We start from the raw sequence: 24,158 nt of genomic DNA, 5'->3' as shown, positions 1-24,158 counted from the left end.
GAAAAACAAAAAGTGAAATAAAAGTTTGGACCAAATGCTAGAAATGAACCTCATATGGTAAATACAAATGAAATTAAAAATATAGAACTATTGCAAAGCACAGCATTATGGAACACATGATTCAGGTACATTGCTAAAGGTAATATGTGGTTTGAGGTTGTAGAGAAGAACACTGCAGCAGGAGTCCTAGTTGTGCGCTGGGATTCATTCCTCTGCTCCCTGTCTGTTTGTGGCCCTTGGATAGGTCCATGAACCCTGATGAACCTCTAGTTTTTCAAATATAAAAGCACTTGTCTATGTAACAGGTTATTGCAAAATCACATAAGATAGAAAAGGTAAAAGCGCAAATTATCACATGTGTTAGTATGAAGATAATTTCCATTTTTTCTCTGTGTATTACCTCATGTCTGTAATCCCATCTCTTGGGAGCATGAAACAGGACAATCAGGAATTTGAGGTTAGCGGGAGCTACATAGTAAGTCTCTTATGTCCAAAAAAATAATTTTTCCCTATGAGTAAACCATGTATTCTAATATTTACCTCTAAATTCTTCAAAATTTGTTTAGGAAAAAATATCTCTTTAATCAAGGACCCTTTGAAGCATCCTTTTGAACCATACATTCTACAAAGTACAGCCCAGAATACAAAAGTAAATGTGGTAGAGCCATCAGATAGCTATCACCTAGGGAGAGCTTGTGGACTATTTACTGGATGACTTTTGGAAGGCAGTTAGAATTTACTCTAGAGTTTTATAGGGAAAACATCATTTTCACTCTTTGAAAAGAATGACTAGTTCCTATGACAATATTAATCTACAAATGAATACTAGTAACTGCTTAAACATGTGTGTGTGTGTGTGTGTGTGTGTGTGTGTGTGTGTGTGTGTGTGTGTGTAACTGCCACTACTACCTGTATTTAAAATCTGAAGCAATAGCAATGGGGAAGCCCTACCAAAGTCTTTGTCCATTCATTTTTCTTTTTTTTTTTTTTCACTGAAACACTATTAGTCTTTTAGATGGGCTTGGTACATGATTAGAGATACCCATTGTATACATCTGTCAGACCTGAAATGTGTTTTGCGGTTCTGCTGGTCAAACCCAAAGAAAGAAATAACAAGACTGCAGAACGCGGTAGTACAAGCAGAGGCTCTTATTCTAAGGCCAGGCAGGGCCACATAGTGAGTGAGATACTGTCTCCAAAACGACAAAAACGAAAACAAACAAAAAGAAAGAATTAGACTAGAAAAGATTCTTTTAAAAGAAGCTGTTGAATGGTCAGGGTTAGGGATAGAGTATAGCTCAGTAGAAGAGTATCTGCCAGCCATTAATGGGGCCCTGGGTTCAATATCCAGCTCTGCAAATAGTAGTAGTAGTAGTAGTAGTAGTAGTAGTAGTAGTAGTAGTAGTAGTAGTAGTAGTAGTAGTAGTAGTAGTAATATAATAGCCAAAGGTGAAGAAAGATTTTAAGGATAGACAAAAACATTCGTTCAATTCAAAAGATGAAACAGAAATAAAATAAAACAGTAATTCTCCTATATAACTGCAGAAAGTTAAATTAGGGCCCTTTTGCAGAGCTGGAAATAGGCAACTTGCATACAGCTGAGGAAATGCCCACCCTTTATGAGGGAGAGTCCATTAATGAATCCTGTTTGTGTACAAGCTAGGACTATAAGTCACTTCAGAAGTGACAGATGAGGACGTTTAGTAGACCATTGGAGACCACGGAAATGCAGGCTAGCAGATGTCTTAAATGTTTTCAGAAAGACATCATCCACTGGCCCCATCAGCAGGTTAAGGTGGGGACTTCCTGCTCATCTTCCTCTTCCTCCTCAATCCTATCCCAGGATGATTCACTTGAAGGTGTAGTTTGTCTACTACCTACACCAACCTGAGAGTCCCTTGAGGCCCTGAAAGCATATTTCTATTTCCTTTGAAGCCCCTACCTAGTACCTGGCCAAAGGAGGAACATTCAGTTCAGGAAGGAACTTGGCCATTGTGTGACCCAATAGGGTAAAGTTGTGTTGGCTAATAATAGAAACTAAGGAATTGGGAGTTGCTGTTATTGTGAATTCTCTTTTCAATTTATTATTTTGATTATTTGTGTGTGGCGGGGTGGGGGGTATATGCTGTGAGTACAGGGACTCACAGAGACATCAAATCCCTCTAGAGCTGGAATTAGAAGCAGTTGTGGACTAGGCATTGAACTTGAGTCCTCTTTAGGAACAGCAGGTAATCCTAACTGCAGCACCATCTCTGTAGCCCTTGTTACTTATTCTAAAGGGCTCAATCCAGTGCAAAGCAGACCTTCCTTGGGGATCTTATAACTCTTAAAAAATAAATACCCAGATTGACCAAGTAACTTGTAGAATGTGTTAATAGGACAGTAACAACACAAGTACCTGGGGGAGTTCACAGATCAATGAATGAAGTGCCCCTGGTCAGGGACAGGTGGATGTGCTTCCCAGTCACCAGCCTGGCCGTCTTATATTTCACATAACGCATGATCATTTTGGTTTAATCTTGATAGTCAGATAATATAGATATATATATAATATGTCTATATTAGCACGATAATTATTAAAATGACTGAATGGAACTAATAACTAGGTTTTATGTTATTTGCTGACTTTAAGTATATAAAACCCACTTCATTGATATTTTTATTATTATAGTTTCTTAAGTTCAGGATGTTAGAATTGGTTTTAACAATTTGATAGCCCCAGTATCATTTAACTCTGCTAGCCATGGTGTGGTTTGGGGAATCGGAGATTCATAGGGACATTGGAGACTAATTAACTTTCCAAACCTTTCAATAAGGGGACAGAGTTGGCTTTGTGCTACTTTACAGGGTTTTATTGTTGTTATTATTCTTTGAGGCTCCTGTTTGTTTTGGTGTTTGTTTGTTTGTTTGTTTGTCTGTTTGTTGCTACCCTAAGCAAGGTAAAAATCCTAACGTCAGGTCGTGTCCCTACATCTTTAGGAATAGCAGGGGCAATGGGGCTAATTCCTACCTCATACCTTTTTATCCCATTTGATAATCTACTTAATGTTTCTGGTGAAAATCTCAATAGCCTGATAGGCATAAATTATCTAAAAGTTGAAAGTACCAATAGTTACTTCCCAACAAGTAAATGGTTAAACTGGCATATCTGTGCCATGAATTATACAACTCAGCAATAAAGAGAAACAAACTGGATGACTACAGAGACACATGCTCGGTTTGAAAAATGAAAAGGAGCCAATCTCCAAAGATCATACACTATGTGATTTCATTTAGATGGCATCCCTAAAACAGCAAAATTATAGAACTGGAGAACAGGTTGGTGGTTGTCAGGGATTAGGAAAGAGCAGAATGGGAGACAAACCAAGGGGTCTATGGCATCATGGCGGTACCTTGTGTGGATGGATGTTTTGTAGCTTATTGTACCTATGCTACCATCCTGACCGTGATATCTACTAAGGTTTTATCAGATGATATTTTCAGAGAAACTTAAATCTTTGTGTCATTTTTTTCACAAGTACATTACATCTATAACGGTCCCAAAATAAAGACAGATTTTTTTAAAATGGTCACAGTAGTTTCCATGTGAATGGTCACATGATTTGTGACACCAAAACGTTAATGTAATTAAATGGCACTACCAACGTGAGTAGCTTATGCAGCGACTGTTTTTGCTGTTGTAGAAACCCTGGAAGGTATGAACAAAACCAGGATGAACTGTGTAGGAAAATGATAGCTACTGTTCTACTTCTACTGTACTAGTTTTATTTTATCCAGTGTGTGTGTGTGTGTGTGTGTGTGTGTGTGTGTGTGTGTGTGTGTGTATGTCTGTCTGCTGTGTGTCTCTCTTGTTTTTTTACTATAACTAAGGCAATATAAGTTCGATGGTTTTGTGTCTACTTTATACCATAAGAATTTTCCTGTATCTTTAAATTTTTTCAAAAACAATTTTTATTTATCTATATATTTCATTATGTGAACATCCTAATAATTTATATAATCATTGTCTATTAGATTTTTCTTCCATTTATAAGATAAGTATCCTTGTACAGAATCCTTCTATATTTCTCTTTAGAGTAGATTTTTGCAAATGAAATTAGCACATTAAATTAGGCATTTAAGGTTTGGGGTATATCTTGCCAGAGTACCTTCTGAGGAAATAACTCTGACTTACATTCTCACCACTAAGCACATTGTAATATTAGGATAGGATCTGAGAACAAGAAGAACTAGAAACAATTCCTAAAGAATATTTTATTTTTGTCTGAAACAGTGTTTTTCATACCGAGCACTGACATTTTGGGTCAGAGAACTCTTAGTTGTAGAGTGCTGTCCTAGACATTGGAGACTATTCAGTACCATCCCTCACTTTTTAACACTACAGGCCAATAGCCACCCTCCGTCCTGCTGCTGTCACAACCCAGAGTTGCCCCAGACACTAAAAAATATCCCCTTAGAGAGCAAAATCAACCCCCCCATTCAGTCAAGGACCACTGATCTGAATACTTAACTGTGAATGAAGCACTTATTCTCAGAATTACTTGGTATATACAAATGTGCTCAGGCCTCTTGGGATTCTTTTTTATGGAGTGTATATTTGCATATTGTCTGTAGTGTAAAAATAGGTTAATTGGTTCGTTAAGGCTGTGTACATGACTTTAATAATGCTCATGTATAGCTTTCACTAATGATAGCTGCCTAGTATGCTGGGCATGAGGAGATGTGGGGAAACTGAGAACACTTCCATTCTCTTTGCCCTACAAAGAACTTTCCTTAGCATTTCCTGTGGTATTTGGATGTCCATTACTCCTGTTAACCTACCAGCGCTTTGTCTCATTGAGTCTGTATACCTGGGACAGTGATTCTGCTTCTCTTGGCTCCATATGTAAAATTTCAAAAAGAAATAAATAGACTGAGGTCTTTGCTAACTATAATTATAAAAAAGTCTAAGCTTATTTTAAGTATCAAGAGCTCTCAATTGATGGTCTGTGCCTCTAATCTATAGTTTCTAGTACTGTCAGTACTTAATAAAAGCCCTCCTATGTTTATAATATTATAAAAGGTCTTGGGGTCCTGATACCTTTACTGTTTAGCTGTTGTATAATTTGCTCCACCAAAATTGTCTGCTGTAGTAGCTCAGTTGTGTTGACAAAGTGCTTTAATGTAAACATACAAGGTTAAGTTCACTTTGAATGCAAAAGGCAGAAATACTTTGTTGAGGACATAAACACAAGGTATTCTGTTCTTAAATGATATGAATGAAGCATTTAAGCCTGTCCTTCATAAAAACACGAGCCTCCTCAGTTCTGATGCTCATTGTTATTAAATGTAAACTGAAGGTCGCAAAGGCTAATGTAACATTGACTATGTACTAGCAGTTTCTTTTCCTTTTGTCCCCCAGGAGCCGTCTCTCAGGTGCTGGACAGCCTGGAAGAGATTCACGCACTTACAGACTGCAGTGAAAAGGACCTAGATTTTCTACACAGTGTTTTCCAGGATCAGCATCTTCACACACTGCTGGATGTAAGTCTTGTCTCTTGTATATTTTTCTTGTTTGGAGAACATTTAGTATTTAGCAGAACTCTTTACAGGGATTCCCAGATCTTATATCATAGCACTCCCTTTTTGACTTCTTTGTGTGTATGAAAATGGACAAAACTTTCTAGTACAGATAGCAAGCTAAAATAATGCATATGTGTAGTACAAATGCAGCATAGCCTAGCCAGCCACAAGAGGGAAATTGTGTGTACTTATAATTTGTGCATGCAAGCAATGAGCAAGATTTTTACAGAGTGTAGCACAACCTTAAATTACCAAGGTATTTTTTTTTAAGATTTTTTTCCTCCGTCTTTATTAAATTGGGTATTTCTTATTTACATTTCTCAAGGTATTTTTTTATTTCTACTATAACAAACTATTAATCTTAACAGTGATTTCTTTCTATTGCCTTAAAAGATTATTTTTCAATCTTGCATACAGAAGAGATTAAAAACAAAGAGGATACTGTGTGATGGAGTAGATTCACACACATACATATTTAAAATCAATGGTACACTGGCATTTGTAAATCTGGTATATTCTTCAAATATAAAAGGGTGTTCCATTATTAAATTTGGCAGCAGACTAGAACACAAGCAAACAAACAAAACCCAAGACCTTAAGCAGATGTGGTGGCACATGCCTCTCAGTACTCAGAAGGTAGAGGCAGGCAGATCTCTATGAGTTTGTGACCATCCTGGTTTACAAAGGAAGTTCTAAGACAGCTAAGACTACATGGTGAGACTCTGTCTCAAGAAAAGAATAGAAACAAAAACTGACAATCTGTGTCTGCCTTCAGTGTACCTCTCAAAAAGCCTGGTTGATTTCTACAATGAAAATCTTGGGTGGTTCTGATGGTAATGGTGTATTTCAGTTGGTGTGCAGGAAGCTCTTTCCCTTAAGAGAACAAATCTTCCTTGGGAGACCCAGAACTGTTTGATACTTCCTGATTAACCCACCAGAGATGCAGATTGCACTATGGCAAAACAGGATGTGCTATAAAACCTTCTGCTAGGCAATACTGGTCCAGGAAAGGAAAACAGAGCTTTAACTGATTGATTATTTGGTGACTAAATAAGCATGGGGTTCCTGTGGGCATTATTAACAGTGCTAACATGTCCTGAAGGGAAGGAAATTTTGAGATGTATTTAATACTATTTCTTGGATACAGATCTTCTCTTTGAAATCCTGTCAAGTCCTGTGTCAGTAAGGAACACTATAGGGAAAGCTAAGCTTAAAATGGTGCATCTTGTTTCAACCTCATGCTGTACAATTATAGTTATTGAAGGGGGGCTTCTCTTCATAAATTTGATCAGCTCAAATTAATTATCAGATTTTCTTAGTGACTTTAGCTTTGGAGGTGGGTACATATTTATGAGGCTGTGTGGGTACGTGTGTACATGCATACACATGAATGTAGAGGCCAAAGATGACATGGAACATTGTCTTTGGTCATTCTCTACCTTATTTTTTGAGACAGGATCTCTCACTAAACCTGCAGCTTTTAATTTTTCTAGGCTGACTGACTAATGATCTCCAAGGACCACAAGCACACACACCCCTAGCAATGAAGTTACAGACACAGTGCTGAGCCCAGCTTTGTATGTGGATTCTGGGTATCTGAACTCAATTCCTAATGCTTACACGGTGTACACTTCACTCACTGACCATCTACCTCTCTCCTGTTTTATTTTCTTTTATAATGCATATATGAATCAGTTTACTAATTCTATAGCATACAGTTCTAAATTGTGGTTATAGGGACTGGAAAGAGGCATACTGTTTTCAGAGGACCCAGAATTCAATTCCCTACCCACATCAGACCTACACAACTTCCTGTAACTCTGGGAGATCCAACACCCTCTTTGACTTCTATAGGCAATCCTATATGCAATTACACAGGGTTCGAGGAATTGTAGATTAACATGGATACTTTGGATTTTCCAAGTTGTTTGGGCCTAGAATCTGGAGAGAGCTGAGAGTCAACGGATCAACTGATTGGCATTGAGGAAATGTCTCTGTAGTCTCAGGGCAGAAATGATAACCTGGGGAGACACTGCTGCCTTTGTCCCATTCCCTATTCTCAAGGCCAGTCTGTAGTCAGATATGTCACCAAGACATAGTAGAAAAGACACACATTTTAAGGAAATATTTTTAATAAAATTACCAAAAAAATAACCCAGAAAAAGTTAACCCTCCTTTGTGTGCTCCTTTTTCTGCTCCTTTTCCCTGCTACTGACCCATTTTTGAGGTGTACAGGAGGCTCACCTTCTGATTGGAGTTGGTTTTCTCTTTGGAGCTGGGGCTTTGATATTCTTCCAGAGTCGGTCTCTGGTGTGTGCACACCATTTGTAGTCCACTGAGAATACTGGGAAAAGTGTCCTCCAGCCTCTTCTAGTGGTTTCTTCTGCCCCTTTTCCTTCTCTTGTCTTTCCTCCCATCCCTCCTCCGGGCTCTGAAGAAAAATTGCAGACTGTAGCTTTAGAAGTGTAGCTCTGAGAACAATAGATAATTTGAGTTCTAGGAAAATAAAACCATTGATTACTATCCTGAAAAAAAAATGCCTTTACATGCCGAGCCACCTGACCTGTGGAGCTCGTCAGGTGGCTCGGAATGTAAAGGCATTTGCCACCAAGCTTGATGATCTGAGTTCAATCCCTGGAGCCTACATAGTGGAAGGAGAGCCCCAACTCTTAAACATTGTCTTTGACCTCTGACTTTAGAATGTAAGGGACATAGAACATACAATTCAGACACAAGCATAGATTAGACATGTAGCTCAGTGGTAGAACATTTGTTTAGCATGTACAAGCTTCTTGGTTTGATCCTCAGCACTCAGGAGACTGAGGCAGGAGGATCACAAGATAGAAGCCAGACTAGTGTGCATAGTGACACTGTCTCAAAAATGAAGGGCAAGTGAAATGGCTCAGCAGGTAAAGGCACTTGCTGCCAAAGCCCACAGAAGTTTTTTCCAAAACTTAATCCTCAGACACAGAGAGAGAGAGAGGAGAGAGAGAGAGAGAAGGAGGAGGAGGAGGAAGGAGGAAGAAGAGAGAGGAAGGAGGAGGAGGAAGAAGAAGAAGGAAGAAGGGAAGAAGAAGAAGAAGAAGAAGGAAGAAGAAGAAGAAGAAGAAGAAGAAGAAGAAAATTGTTATTGTTGTTATAAATAAATTAAAAATTTAAAACCAGAGAAAGTACAGATGAGTAGCTCTTGTGAAGAAACTTATAAAACTTTGCCCATCCATTTGCCCTCCTTCTACTACTCCACACCGCATGCTTGGTATGGATTGTTTTGTTTGGCAAGGTCCTTAATAGTGGCATACCACTGGCAGAGTTGTGTGGACTGTGAACTGAGTCAGGCTGCTGAGTCCCAAAAAACTGTTATATGGTATTCTTGTTAAATCATTAACACTCTAAATACGTAAGTCTGAGACCAGAGGCTTTAAGCTGACAAAACACATAAGAGTAAGATTTTAAGGATGACTGGAGCATCTGAGGTCTTGGCTTGCCCTCATCATGGCTCTAGATTTAAGCAAATTTAGCTTTCAAGAGGACATTGTTAGAATTTAGAGAGAACAAAATTGCCAAAGTGTTGAAATGCCTGTCATTTGCAGCAGCGTGAGTGAACCTGGAGAGCATTATGATTGGTGTAATAAGCCAGACCCAGAAAGACAGCTGCAGCATGATGTCACTCATACGTGGGATCTAGCATTAGTCTCACAGCAAGTGGGTAGAAAGAATAATCATTATGAGTGGCCGGGGATGCTGGTGATGGAAGGATGAGGAGAGGATGGCCAGTGTCCAAAGTTGCGAAGAATGTGATCTGGTGATCTCTTGCATAGTAGGTTGGCTTTGGTTCATAATATCGTGATTGAATATTTCCAAATTGCTACAAAAGAGGATTTTAAGTATTCTTACCACAAAGAAATGATAAAGGTATGAGGTGACAGATACACTAAATACCTTGATTTGATTGCTACCCAACATACACTTATTAACACACCACATCACTCTCTGCAAATAATGTCCAGTTATTATGTGTAGATTTACAAAAGGAGAAAATTCCATCTCTCTACCACACGTTGATAACTAAACTTCAAAACTTGACTCACTGCCTGTCAGACCTCTGACTGCTAGCATGTACTGCCATTTCAGTAGTAAATATGATGCCCCCACATAATTAATATGGTTTTGTAGGAAATCTTAGACTTGTTTACTAAAAATGTAATTGAGTAAATGAATTACTAAAACCAGAAGGCTGACTCTGGGAGTAGTGTAATTTAGATGTTGACTTATACATCAATTGTCAAATACATGAAGTAGTGATTTATTTTTTAATACTTTAAAATCTTGCATTAGAAATAAACAAGTGCTTGGAATCTGTCATATTTCATATGGCTGCCATCTTTCTTGTAGTGCTTTATTGCTTAGAAAGAGTTCGGAGTTTTTCCATGTCGCCTGGAAAACTACACTACTTGATTTACTGTTTTGCCTCTTTGAGATGACATTAATTTAGTAGACATGTTTAGAATACAATATTTTTTGGAACTCAGAAGTCTCCTAAAGGAAAAAAAGAAGTAGAACAGTTAGAGTAAGTAACCTGCTAATAATGGGTTGTTTGGGGGTTTTTTTGTTTGTTTGTTTGTTTTGTTTTTTTGGTTTTTTGGGGGGTTTTTTTTGGTTTTGTTTAGCAATTTGAAGTCTGAGAAATGAGTTACAACAGTTTGAATGTGTAAAGTCATTACCAGTCAGGAAATGCCAGACTGTTTCTTGAGAATTCTGGACTTAAATGTCTGGAATAAAAAGCCCTGAGAACCTTGGGAGACCAAGTTACTGGCAGCCCCCACCCCCATTCAAGCTTAAAGAGTCCTCAGCTTTGGCAGTTCCAAGCTAGCTGGATGGTGGGCCAGTGGTAGTGCTCTTTGTGCTGTTGTGCACTTCTTACAGCTGAAGACCGAAGCAGTTCTGCTTTAGGGAGTCATGTATTCTACCATTTCTAATTGGCTAAACAAAAACTTCTGTGTCTGTTTCCATCTCTGTAGTGGGAACTTACTTCAAGACACAAGTACCTGAGAGCTGGGTTAGCTGGTTCTTTTTAATGTAGCTATTTCAACCTAACTCCTTTCGGTCCTTCCCCTAACTCCTCCATTGGAGTCCCTGTGCTCAGTTGAATGATTGGTTGCAAGCATCTGCATCTGTATTTGTCAGGCTCTGGCAGAGCCTCTCAGGAGACAGCTATATCAGGCTCCTGTCAGCAAGCACTTCTTGGCATCCACAAAAGTGTCTGGGTTTGGTGTCTGCAGATGGGATGGATCCCCAGGTGGGGCAGTCTCTGGGTGGCCTTTCCTTCAGTCACTGTTCCACTCTCTGTCCCTGTATTTCCTTTAGATAGGAGCGATTCTGGGTTAAAATTTTGGAGATGGGTGGGTAGCCCCATCGTTCAACTGGACAGGGGCTGGTAGGAGGGGCATGCCTAACCTCTGGGTATGGTCTCAACAAGATCTCCTTCCTCCTTTGTAGGGTACTTTAGCTAATGTCATGCCTGTGGGGTCTTAGGGGCCTCTTGCTTTCCTAGCATCTGGGAATTTCTGGTTGCTACTCCCAGTTCCCTATTCCCCCATTGCTACACACTTCTGTTCAATTTCCTGACCCTCTGTACATCCCCTCCATCTCCTCCCTTACCTGATTCTGCCTCTCTTTTCCCTCCCCCTCTTCCTCTCAAGTCCCTCCCACTCTCTACTTCTCTCTTTCTTAACCACTTCTGTTCAATATTACACTGGGGGTGCTAAGCAATTCAATAAGGCAAGAAAAACATTCAAAGCATAAAGGTTGGGAATGAAAATGTAAAATTATCATCTCTCAGAGATATGAAAGTCTTTTTTGTTTTGGTTTTTGGTTCTTGGTTTCTTTTCAAGATTGTGTTTTTCTCTGTAATAGCCCTAGGTCTCCTGGAACTCCCTTTGTAGACCAGGTTAATCCCAAACTCACAGAGCTCCTCCTGTCTCTGCCTCCTGCATTCTGGGGTTAAAAGCATGTCCCACTATGCCTGGATTACATAGGGAAAATCTTGAAGAATCTATTTTATAATCTACTCAAATTAATATTAACTTTATCACAGTCATAAAATATAAGATCATAAGATATAACCAAAAATGATATAAAAATAAACTGTCAAGACAGTTAAATGACAAAGGAATAGTGTTTAGATGGGGCCACCACTATTGGACCTCCACAAGGAAAGACATGAACTTGGACTCTTAAACCATATACAAAAATTATCTCAGAATAAACAATAACCTCAAAGGGAATTATAGGCTCATTATGAGTTTAAAGTTATAAATTTTGTTTTACGTTGTGGTATTGGGAAGCAAACATAGGATAACATGCATGTTAGGCAAGTGCTTTGCCACTATGGTACCTCCCTAGTGGCATGGCCCCTAAAACTTTAAATATTTACATATACATACATACATACATACATACATACATACATACATACATCTGAGTAAATATTAATTGCATTGTGATGGGCAAACACAAAGGAATTAGGGAAATGTTCTAAAACTGGATTGAGATAATAATTATGTAACTATTAGTCAAGGTTTTCTGCAGTAAAAGAACAGATAGAATGAATGCATACTATGTAATGGCTTACACGATGTAGCTCAGATGTCTAACATTGAGTATTTACACACTGGAAAGGCTGGATACCCAGTAGCTCTTCAGTCCATGAGGTTAAATACCTCAGTAATTCCAATATTATACTCAAGGACTGGGGGATTCCTAGACAACTGCTGGTCTTCAGTCTATGTTGGAGGAAGCTGGATTCCAGTGTCAACAAAAGCTCGCCATAGCAGCATCAGCAAGGAGAAAAACGCACTTACCAGCAAGGAACAAAGGCAGGCAGGAATAAAGCAGCATTGCTTTCTTTACACTCCTTCCCCCCTAGACTGCGGGGTGCTGCCTACTCTGGGAGAAGCCCTTTCATCTTGTTAACCATTCAGGAAATCCTTCAAGGACCTGCCCAGAAGTGTGGTTCTAATTTAATGCCAGATTCAATTCAAGGTGACAACCAAGATAAACCACAGCTAAATGTTTACCAGCCATCATCAATCTATTCACTTACAGTGGCCACACTGTGTACTTGAACTAAGCCCTTATAAATGAGAGAAAGCAATCAGGTTTTTCTTTAAATCTCTTTTTGCATTTTTGCAACCTTTCAAGATAAGGTTGTTGTAGGAACTAGAGATGTAACTTAGCAGAATGCTTACCCAGCATGCAGAAAGTCCTAGATTCGATCCTCATAAACCAGAGGGTATGATCGTACATACCCGTAATCCAAGCACTCAGGAGATGGTGGCAGAAGGATCCTGTGTGTGTGTGTGTGTGTGTGTGTGTGTGTGTGTGTGTGTGTGTGTGTGTGTGTGTATGTATGTATGTATATATGTACAAGTACCCACCCCCTGGAGTTAGAGTTATAGTAGTTATGAGTGACCCAGTGTGCAGCTGAGAAGAGAACTCAGATCCACTACAAAAGCAAAGCATATTCTTAACCACTGAGCCATCTCTCCAGTGCCAGTTTCAGCATTGTAAACTGTACAGTTCTGTGGGGCTAAGTGCTTTTGCATGATTGCTTAACCACTGCTACCCTCTATTTTCATCTTTCTCAACTGAGCTAAAACATAAAACCATATCTTCTTCCCCTCTCACTCTTAGCTCAAGATAGTTTTAACTCAACTTACCATCTCTATCAGTGTAACTATTCCAAGAACATCATTGTGTCACACAATATTTAGCTTTTTAATGCATTGAATTATGTGGTGTGCATGTGTGGGTGCGTGCGTGTGTGTGTGTGTGTCCTGCTGCTTAGGTGCACATATTGCCATAGTACTTATGAAGATCAAAAGACACTTTCTAGGAGTTGACTCTCTCCTTCCACCATGTGGCTTCTGAAGATTAATTTCAGGTTCTCAGGCCTTGGGACAAGCAACTTTATCGCCTTAGAATTTTATCCCCTTAGATACCTTAATAGTTCAGTATCTGTCTGTTTATCACTAGCCTATCTTATTTAGCATCATGGTCCTTATGAGTCAACCATGTTGTGGCATGGGTCCTCTCTTTGTAATGTTGAATAGTAGTCTATTTTGTGTGTATATGTTGCATTTTTCTCTCCCACTTCTCCACTCTCCATGTCATGTGGTAAATATGTAACAGGAAAAAACAGCTTCTCAAAATGCCAGTCACAGAGATTTCTATCTTGGTTCATTCTTCACATAATTGCACTTTCTGGACCCCAAGTTGGTTCGTATATTCTTTCTCATTTTTAAAAGAATGCACTATTTTCTCTGACTGTGTTATGGGTTACAGGGCTTTATTGTAGTTCCTGTTTTGATTTTCTGTGGGTTTTTTTTTGGGGGGGGTAGATTGCATAAACCAGGATTTGAAATTGACTTTGCAGTACTAAAGTAGATAATACAGTACTAAATCAGTTTGTCCCCACTGACAGTATCGCCCACTCTGAGTGATATTCTCTTTTTATATTTACTTTCTAAGAAGGCAAGTGAATTTTCCAACAGTCTTCGAAGTACAATAAGCACTGGTTCTTTAAGCTTGTCTCAGAGGAAAAGGCGGGAGGGCAGGGGTCTCCAGAAAGGAATGTGGTTATGCTCCATAAAGAATGAGGGATGACTTATAACATTAGCAGTCCAACAACACAGCTGCTTTCTTCTAAAAAAAAATCACTTCTGTCACACTTTGTGTTGCTCTCTTTTTAAATTCTTTTCGTGACTTAACTATGGCTTCCAAAAATAATACTAATGTAACATTAATGGATTTTTAAGCATCAGGATGATAGTGAAATTTTCTTTAATGTAAATATTTTTACCTGTAAAACAAATATGTAAGGACAATGGGGCTAGAAAATAAGGCTTTAAAACATTAAAATATAGAAAAGATATTCATATCAGAGTGTAAATACCTCACAGTTGAGCCAAGCCTTGAACTTACTATCAAAAGGAGCCTGCCTCCAGGAGGCTTTATTAAAACAGGGACTGGGGATAAGACTCAGTTGATAGACTTCTTGCCTGGCAGGCTTGGACACTGGGTTCCATCCCCAGCACATTAATCCAGTGTGGTGCTATACACCTATAATGCCAGCACTCAAGAGATGGAGGCAAAAGTTCAAGGACATCCAGTGTGAAGCCTGCCTAGGATACGCAGGGAGACTCTGCAAAGCTCAACAAATAAGGGTGCTTGCCACCAAGTCTGACAACGTGAGTTCTGTTCCTGAGACCCAAATGCTGGAAAGAAAAATCAACTACAAGTTGTCCTCTCACCTCCAGTTGTGTACCATGAGCCCAGGCAAATGCATATGTACAATAAATAATTTATTCAAGTAAGGACTGCCTATATTCTATCCTGTCATTGTTTCTCCTCCTGATTCTTGGTTTGTTTTCATTTTCTTTGTTTGTTTATTTAGTGGTTTTTTGCTGTTGTTGTTTTTGGAGATTGTTTTCCTTTTTTTTCCTTGCCTGCTCAAGAATAGGAGGTGTGATTTCTTTCTTTCTAAAGCTCATTTTAAAGTGATTTGCCAACTCAGAAATAGCAATCAAGTTAGGGCATACACAACTAATGTCTTAAGTTCATCAGAAAAAGCTGCCAAATCACCAGACATCACCAGACATTGCCACATTGTTTTATATTGTTAAGCCACCAAAGGGACAATTTTTTAGACTAAACTGTGAAGTCAAGCAGGTCTTAATTCTTCAATTCAAAAGTAAATCCCTGAAGTGAAACATCCAACTAAGACTGAAACAAAGCTGTACACACACAAAATTTCCACCAAACAAGGGTCTATGCGTACAAGCATTTTGCTGCCAGAATATAAAACAAACAAAAAAACTTTAACTATGAACTTGAGAAACTCTTCAGTTAACCCAAAGGTACTGATCTTCCAGTCATCTTCACTGCCCTCAGCAAGCTTCAGTCCTGGCCTTACTTAGGAGTTACATGTTACTGGACATGAAATTGGTCCTTCAGACTTCAAGTAAGGATGCAATTCCCACCAAAACATGACTTAAGCTAGCATTTCACTATTATGCTATTAAACGAAAGCTCTCCTGACCCATCTAACTCAAGCCACTGCGTACACTCCCAGTCCATTTCCAGTTCAAGCTATTCAGTATGAGCTGGGCCCCAACCAAGGATAAGCTAAATTCCAGACTTGGAGTCTAATTGCTGCTTTACTCCAGTCACTAGAGTCTGTGGTTTAACACTTATTAAGAAGAAACACAAGTTTAGTTTAAGATTTCTAAAAGGTGCTTTGTTTTCTGAATATTTGGAAGGATGCTGTTCAAAGAAATAGAAGTTCACCTTTCTAAATAATGCATGCAATGGTGAGTCATATATATGACTAATAGTTTAATATTTTCTTTTTAACTATTCAGAATAAACTAGGAGCTAGAAAGATGGTATAGTGGTGAAGACTACTTACTGTTCCTCCTGAGTTCAGTTCCTAGCACGAGTATCAACTAGCTCACAACCATCTGAAGTACCAGCTCCAGGGGATCTCACACCCTCTTCTGGACGCTGTGGGCACCTGAACATATGTGGAATGCACTCTATCACACACAGAAAGAGGTGGGAAAGAAGGGAGAAGGAGGGAGGGAGGAGAGAAAGATATTTTAATTAAATAATTTGAAAATTCTTTAGTATATTCGTTCTTAGGGAGAAAATGGTACTGATAGGATAGGCAAATATTTACTCCATAAAAGAAAAATCATCCTGGTGGGGTTTTGGGGAGCTATATACCTCAGCAATTTTTTTTTACTTAATATATTTACACTGGAGTCATTGCCAGCCCCTCAGTCCCCCTTCCCATAGTCACTCATCCCATTCTTCCTCCCTCTTGCCTCTGAGAGGGTGCTCCCACATACACACACCAGGTCTCTCCCTTCCATGAGGCCCCAAGTCTCTCAAGAATTAAGGGCATCTTCTCTCACTGAGGCCAGACCAGGCAGTCGTCTGGTATATATGTGCTAGGGGCCTCAGACCAGCCCGTGCATGCTTCTAGTTGGTGGCTCAGTCTCTGGAAGCTCCCTAAGGTCTGGGTAAATTGTTACTTCTGGTTTTCTATGGGGCTACTCTCCCCTTCAGCTTCTTCAATCCTTCCCCTAATTATTCTATAGGGGTCCCGGACTTCAGTGCAATGGTTGGGTGTAATTATCTGCTGTGTGTGTCTCAGTCAGCTGCTGGTAGGGCCTCTCAGAGGACAGCCACGCTATACTCTTGTCTGTAAGCACCACATAGCATCAGTAATAGTGTCAGGCCTTGGAGCCTCCCCTTGATATGGATCCCACGTTAGGCGGGTCATTGGACTGCCCTTGCTTTAGTCTCTTCTCCATTTTGTCCCTGCTGTTCTTTCAGACAGGAACAGTTCATCGTGAATTTTGCAGGCAAATGGATGGAACTAGAAAATATCATCCTGGGTGAGGTATCTCAGACCCAAAAGGACATGCATGGTTTGTACTCACTAATAAGTGAATATTAGTCACAAAAAAGTACAGAAAACCTAGGATACCACCCACAGATCGTAAGAAGTGTAACAAGCAGAAGGGTCCAAATGAGACTGCTTCAATCCCACTTAGAAGGGGGAAGGAAATAATCATGGGAGGCAGAGGGAAGAAGAGACCTGCATGGGAGAGAGAAGGAGAAGAGTAAAGGGGGAACAGAATCAAATATAGGTGGGGGGAGAAAAGCCCAGAGAGCGAAGACAATAGAGATAAGCAGCAGGGGAGGGGTGACCTTCCAGAATGTACCAGAGACCTGGGAGGTGAGAGACTCTCAGGACTCAAAGGGGGGCCTTAGCCAAAATGCCCAACATTGGAGAAAGGGAACTCGATGAGTCCACCTCCAGTAGGAAAACAGGGCCTCAAGGGGAGGTTACAAATCTACAGTCAAAATTTCTGACTCCTGGTGCTTTTTATATAATTTTGTAAATCATGGAATCACAATGATGCATAATCATTCATTCCTAGACATGTAAAACATTTTTCTTTCAGTTTATAAATTTATAGTTCCTAATTTTTTTGAAAATGCCATTTTAAGTTTTACAGTATTCCTTTTAGACCTACATAGACTATCTTTGCACTCTCTCATTTTTAATGTCTGAAAGGGACTTTCATTTTTGGTTTGGTTTATATTTAAGAGTAGGGTTTCCCCAGGCTGTCCAGGAACTATGCGGTTCAAGCTTCCTGGGTAGGTGTCTAAGCTGAAGATCTCAAGTTGGTATGTTAATTTGGGCAGGAAAATAGAGCTCAGATCTTGGAAACTTTTCTCCAACTTATATATTTAAAAAATCATCTTCAAAATGATAGCTGCTTGTCAGTTCCCTAAAATTTAGTATTAAATGGCCTGCCTTTCTCTAACATTTTGCTGGATTTCAAATATATTACACGTGAAAAAGTCCTTTTGCCTAGCACTTGTCAGTTCACTAGGGCATGATACTGGAACTTGGTTCCTCTTCACCGAGACTGTGAAGCAGGTCTCTGACAGACTCTCTCCTCTCATCACTGTCCTTCATGCAGCCTTACTCATACTCTTACCAGCTGTCTCACCACACTTGAGGGCACATTTCATTATTTTGCAGCTAAATATGAACTTGAATTCTTCTCCAACAGAAATTTGCTTCAGCATCTTTAAAGTAAGTGGTTGCTAATGAACTTCACTATCCTTTGAAGCTCTAGAGGCCCCTTCATTTTTTGATCTGTACTTAGAGTCTTTTTCTAAAAGTTATAATCTTGACTCAAGTAGTATATATTCTTGTCCTTTGATAAGGTTTTCTCTGTGTGAAAGAAAAGACTGATGGACTGCACAACTCAGGGATAATTATTTCATAGTATCTTCACAATAATTTTAATTATAGAGTATTTATAATAGATATGGAACAAATACCTAAATGTGGAATATCTGATCAATAAAACAGTGAAAATTTAAATTGCAAAGCTTCTGTAAGGCAAAGGACACTGTTGTTAGGACAAAATGGCAACCAACAGATTGGGAAAAGATCTTTACCAATCCTACATCCGATAGAAGGCTAATACCCATTTTATACAAAGAATTCAAGAAGTTAGACTCCAGAGAGTCAAATAACCCTATTAAAAATGGGATACAGAGCTAAACAAAGAATTCTCAACTGAAGAATATTGAATGGCTGAGAAGTACCTAAAGAAATGTTCAACATCTTTAGTCATAAGGGAAATGCAAATCAAAACAACACTGAGATTTCACCTCACACCAGTGAGAATGGCTAAGATCAAAAACTCAGGTGACAGCAAATGCTGGCGAGGATGTGGAGAAAGAGGAACACTCCTCCATTGTTGGTGGGATTGCAGACTGGTACAACCATTCTGGAAATCAGTCTGGAGGATCCTCAGAAAATTGGACATTGAACTGCCTGAGGATCCAGCTCTACCTCTCTTGGGCATATACCTAAAAGATGCCCCAACATATAACAAAGACACATGCTCCACTATGTTCATAGCAGCCTTATTTATAACAGCCAGAAGCTGGAAAGAACCCAGATGCCCTTCAACAGAGGAATGGATACAGAAAATGTGGTGCATCTACACAATGGAATACTACTCCACTATCAAAAACAATGACTTTATGAAATTCATAGGCAAATGTATGGAACTGGAAAATATCATCCTGAGTGAGGTAACCCAATCACAGAAAAACACACATGGTATGCACTCATAGATAAGTGGATATTAACCAAAATGCTTGAATTACCTAACATACAATCCACAGACCACATGAAGCTCAAGAAGTTGGAAGACCAAAGAGTGGATGTTTTAGTCCTTCTTAGAAGGGGGAACAAAATATTCACAGGAGGAAATAGAGACAAAGTGTGGAACAGAGACTGAGGGAAGGTCATCCAGAGATGGCCCCACTTGGGGATTTATCCCATATAGTGTCACCAAACCCAGACAATATTGTGGATGCCCAGAAGTTCATGCTGACAGGAGCCTGAGATGGATGTCTCCTGAGAAACTCTGCCAGAACCTGACAAATACAGATTCAAATGTTCTCAACCAACCATTGGACGGAAAACGAGGTCCCTAATGCAAGAGTTAAAAAAGGATTGAAGGAGCTGAAGGGGTATTCAACCCCACAAGAAGAACAACACCAACCAACCAGAGCTCCCAGGGACAAAGCATCAACCAAAGAGTACACATGGAGGGACCCATGGCTCCAGCTGCATAGGTAGCAGAGGATGGCCTTATCTGGCATCAGTGAGAGGAGAAGCCCTTGGTCCTGGGAAGGCTCAATGCCCTAGTGTAGGGGAATGGGGGGGAGGCCAGAGGAGTGAGTGAGCAAGGGGCACAGTCTCATAGAGGCAGAGGGAGGAAGAAAGGGATAGGGGAATTCCAGAGGGAAAACAGGAAAAGGGGGTAACATTTGAAATGTAAGTAAAGAAAATATCCAATTAAAAAAAGACAAAAAATGAGCAATCACTTCTATTTGAGGACAAAGAAATCAGGAGTGAAATGTATTGTGTTTTCAAACAGATGCTTCCTTTAATGCTTTATAAGTAAGTTAAACATGATTGATTTCATCTGTCTGTTGGAAAGCACACGCTTTTAGGGGTGGTAGGAACTCGGAATAGTACCACTGAGTTTCCCTGCTTTGTTTGGACCGTCTCAGAATACAGTTTCAGTGAATGGCACTGACTCTTTGAGACAGAAGTGAAGTGTGTCTGGAAGCTGCGTGGTCATTTGACCCAGTGCCAAAGACTGGCCGGAGCAAGCCTGTCTGGGAGGACAGTGTGAAACTTCCTTGCAGCTGCTCACATTTTGTTTTTGATTCTTTGATTCTCCCTCTCTCTCTCTCTCTCTCTCTCTCTGTGTGTGTGTGTGTGTGTGTAGTGCTGAATTTGGGTAACTAATTTCTTTAGAAAAAGAGTGCAAGCAGCCAGAGTTCTACATCCTTGTTTTCCCTCTAGGAATAATCTAGACATCTTTCTGTCCCCTCCCCTACTCCTTTCAGCATGCCAGCCTTCTGAATATGCTTCAGTATCTTCAGATTTAAGGAATGCAAACAACAAAAAGAAAGCTATGTTACCAGTCTACCTTCAATTTACATTTTGAGCAGAAGTTGCAAGTTATCACCCTCAAGCCAAATCCAGCCAAGCACGTGTTTGATAAATAATTTACTGAAACACAGCTATGTCTGTTCATTGTTAACAGCTGCTTTTATACAACACAACAGTCTTTAATACTGGTGACAGAGACCAGATAGCCCCTTAAGCTTAAACAGTACCTATTTGGCCAGGATAAGATTAAGATCTTACTTACCATTACTTAACATGACAAAACTAACAATTGATTGACTTCCAAATCATGGTCTATGAATAGCATTTTCTGCATTCCCCCCAAATATTACTAAAGGCACCTCCCTAGCCCAGGTTGTTAGTTTTATCTATCTCTAATACAACCCAAAGAGGTCTGGTGTGACACAGAAGGCCATGCTCTCATTCCTGCTGCTCTTGTCGTATAACCCTGAGTGCCGCACTCCACATAACAATGCATTAGTTCTCTCTTGCCTTTCTTGGTCAGCTTTCAGCTTTTCAGTTGTGATGCTTAAGATAATCACCCAAAAGGAAGAAAGACAGATTTAGGCAGTCACAGTTTTAGAAGTTTTCAAATGTTCTCCTATTGCTTTTGGGCCATGGAAAGGCAAAAACATCACTGCAGAAGAAGCTACACAGCTCATGACACACAAAGAGCAGAGAAGGAGGCAATGGAATACTACCATTTCAGGGGACACAGTCCCACTGACCTAACTTTCTCCTACTAGGGCCCACCTCTTAAAGGTTCCACCACCTCCCACTAGTGCTACTAGCTGGCAATTGTGCCTTTTAATATATAGGTTCTTGGGCAACATTTATCCAAACTACAGGATTCTCTTCAAAATCTAAAGTCTTCTCTATCTTTAAAAAAAAAAACTTGTTTAGTAAGTCAAACTTGAAAGATCTACAAAAATTAAATATATACAAAGTATGTTTGATTTTAGGGAAAAAGTTTTTAGTATGCAAGCAGGATCAAATAGAAATTGTATCTGGTTCCCAAAGAAACAAGCTAAAAGAAGTATTCCTGCTGTTTATTTTTGTGCTACTCTTTTTTTGTTTTTTAAATATATTTATAATGTCTACAGACAAGTTCACATTTTTTATTTTTTGAAGAAACAACTATGAAACACACACTGTGTCCTGTTACCTTATATTGGAAACCTCAATGGTCACAGAGAAGAAAAAGAATCCCTTACACAGCATGCTCTATAATCACCGACATCAGACGGCCACTTCCTTTTTGGTTGTCGATGACCTTAGTGTGGCAGGCATGGCAGTGTTGGTGCTGACCTGAGGTGCAAATTTGCAGCTTTAGCACTGTTGGCCCAGCCTGCAGCTAGCCTCAGCAGCACACTCTTGTCTCATGCCCACAGCTCCTATTTCTGGGTCTTCTTGCTCTCTGCAGGAAGTGCTCTTGGGCAGGACTCCATCAGAATAACATTGTGCAGGTTCCCTCTCATTCATTTCTTTGACTTATAGGGAGCACCCCTTCTTACTTTACTATGCACTGCCAGTGTGGGCTATCCCAGGTGAGGCATAAAAGGGAGCCGTTACCGTCCGGAACTTCCAGTTCTGGGACAAGCTTTTCTGGAGGGTTCCTACCCTTCACTTCATGGGAGGAAGAACAGTTCCCTCTCCTTTTCTCAAGAAGAAGGGGAAGGGAAAATCAAATACGAGCTCGCCCCAGTTCTTTGACTCCTACACATGCAGGCTTCTGCCTCCATAGGTAGAATAAGCCTAGGCCAAGTATGGAAGAAACACTGGCTGCTATGAAGCAAGCACTACACCAGAACTGTCAGCTTCCTGTGGGCCTTACTTTAAGTTCTTTTTTTAATTATTATTCAAAGTGATTTTATTGCTCGTATACACAACAGCATTTATACCACTAGAGACTGTGGACGACTCATATTTCCAATTGGGTGGGAGCACACGCTTAGTCTTTCAGTAACGAGCCAACTGATGAATCCTGCTCCCTCTCTCGGAGTCAAATGGAATTTAGCATCGTTATCCTTTCTGCTCCTCTCAAGATGCTTGCAGACAGCAACTGCTTTTGTAATCGGATAATAGAGATCCTCAGGGGGATCAGGGGCAAAGCTTTGGACATAAGGATTCTCAAGATTTTATTACCAGTCACAAAACAGACCTATCTGGGAGTCATGTCTTTCTTGGCCAGTTTGTAAATCCATGCCTTCATATCAACTTCAGCCACCTGGGGATCCTACACAGTGATAGGGGCAGTGCTACTAACTGGAACAGGACCTTCCTGGGAGTGTACAGATACCCATCCATGATGGTGGAGGCTTGACAGCAAAGACAGAGGGAGAGAGAGAGAGAGAGAGAGAGAGAGAGAGAGAGAGAGAGAGAGAGAGAGAGAGAGAGAGAGAGAGAGTGAGTGTGTTGGGCCATACCATAAGTACAGAGTTTTATCTGAGCACCTTCCTTACAATATAGCCATGAAAGTTCTGAGACTCTATGTGTCTGCATGCCACTCAGGAAATCATCCTAAAGCTAGAACTGTGGTTCTTACTTCACTGTGGTCTCTTTTCCTTGTCTGTAAAACAGGAATAACAGAGGCACTAGCCTTGCAATATTAGCTGAGGTTAAGTGGAAGCATTTACATTAAGATCTTTTACTAGTAAGTGCTCAATAAAAGAAGCAGTCATCATTGTTCCTAGTGGAACAGGTTGAATATCTATTATCTGAAATGCTTGGGAACTGAAGGGTTTTATATTTGAGGACTTCTTTTCCAAATTTAAATATTTGAGTACACATAGTGATATTTTAGGGTTAGAAGCAAAGTCTAAACATAAACAGTTATGTTCCATATATAGCATGTACAGTACACACAGCCTGAAAACAATTTTATGCAACATTTTAGTGTGCCTGGAATTTGACTGCAACCCCTCATGTGAGGTAATCTGTGGAATTTTCCACTTGTAGAGTCAGTTCAGTATTTTAGAGGTTTCAGATTTGTGGGTATTTCAGATGTTGGAACATTTCTGATTTTTAAGTTTTCAAATTTGTGATTTTTCTTTTATTAAAATGAATTTTTCCTTACATAATATATCCATAAAATTTCCCCTCCCTTTACCCCATCCAGTTTCTCCCTACCCTTTCTCCCATCCAGATCCACCCCATTTCTGTTTCTCATTAGAAAACAGATTCCTATGTGATAATACTTTATATACATATATATGCAAAAATAACACATCAAAATAGACAAACCAACAGAAAAGAGCCCAGGAGAAGGTACAGGAAATAGATCCCCATTCATTTGCACACTCAGAAATGTCATGAAAACAACTTAACTGGGCCATAATGTATACAGAAAGCACCTATAGGGTAAAAAGAAAAAAGGGAAGAGGAGGAGGAGTAGAAGATATATATAATTAAAAAAATAAAAACAGTAAGATACAATTTTAAAGGGAGGAGGAGGAAAATCCCTGACATAGCATCGTGAGACAAGGAGCCTCCGAAGATGTCACCGAGT

General features: G+C 39.7%; 1 protein-coding gene across 1 annotated transcript in view; it reads left to right on the top strand.

Annotated features, from left to right (window-relative positions):
• Positions 1-24,158, top strand: part of Cask (calcium/calmodulin dependent serine protein kinase) — a 390,111-nt gene that overhangs the window by 306,523 nt on the left and 59,430 nt on the right. Inside the window, 1 exon segment of the mRNA XM_032890511.1 lies at positions 5,402-5,523. Within this exon segment, the coding sequence (XP_032746402.1) occupies positions 5,402-5,523 (122 nt within the window).

Source organism: Rattus rattus, chromosome X (assembly GCF_011064425.1).
Source record: "Rattus rattus isolate New Zealand chromosome X, Rrattus_CSIRO_v1, whole genome shotgun sequence".
NCBI classification, from domain to species: domain Eukaryota; kingdom Metazoa; phylum Chordata; class Mammalia; order Rodentia; family Muridae; genus Rattus; species Rattus rattus.
Note: the sequence above shows the minus strand (reverse complement) of the source record. Positions and strands in the feature narration are given on the sequence as shown.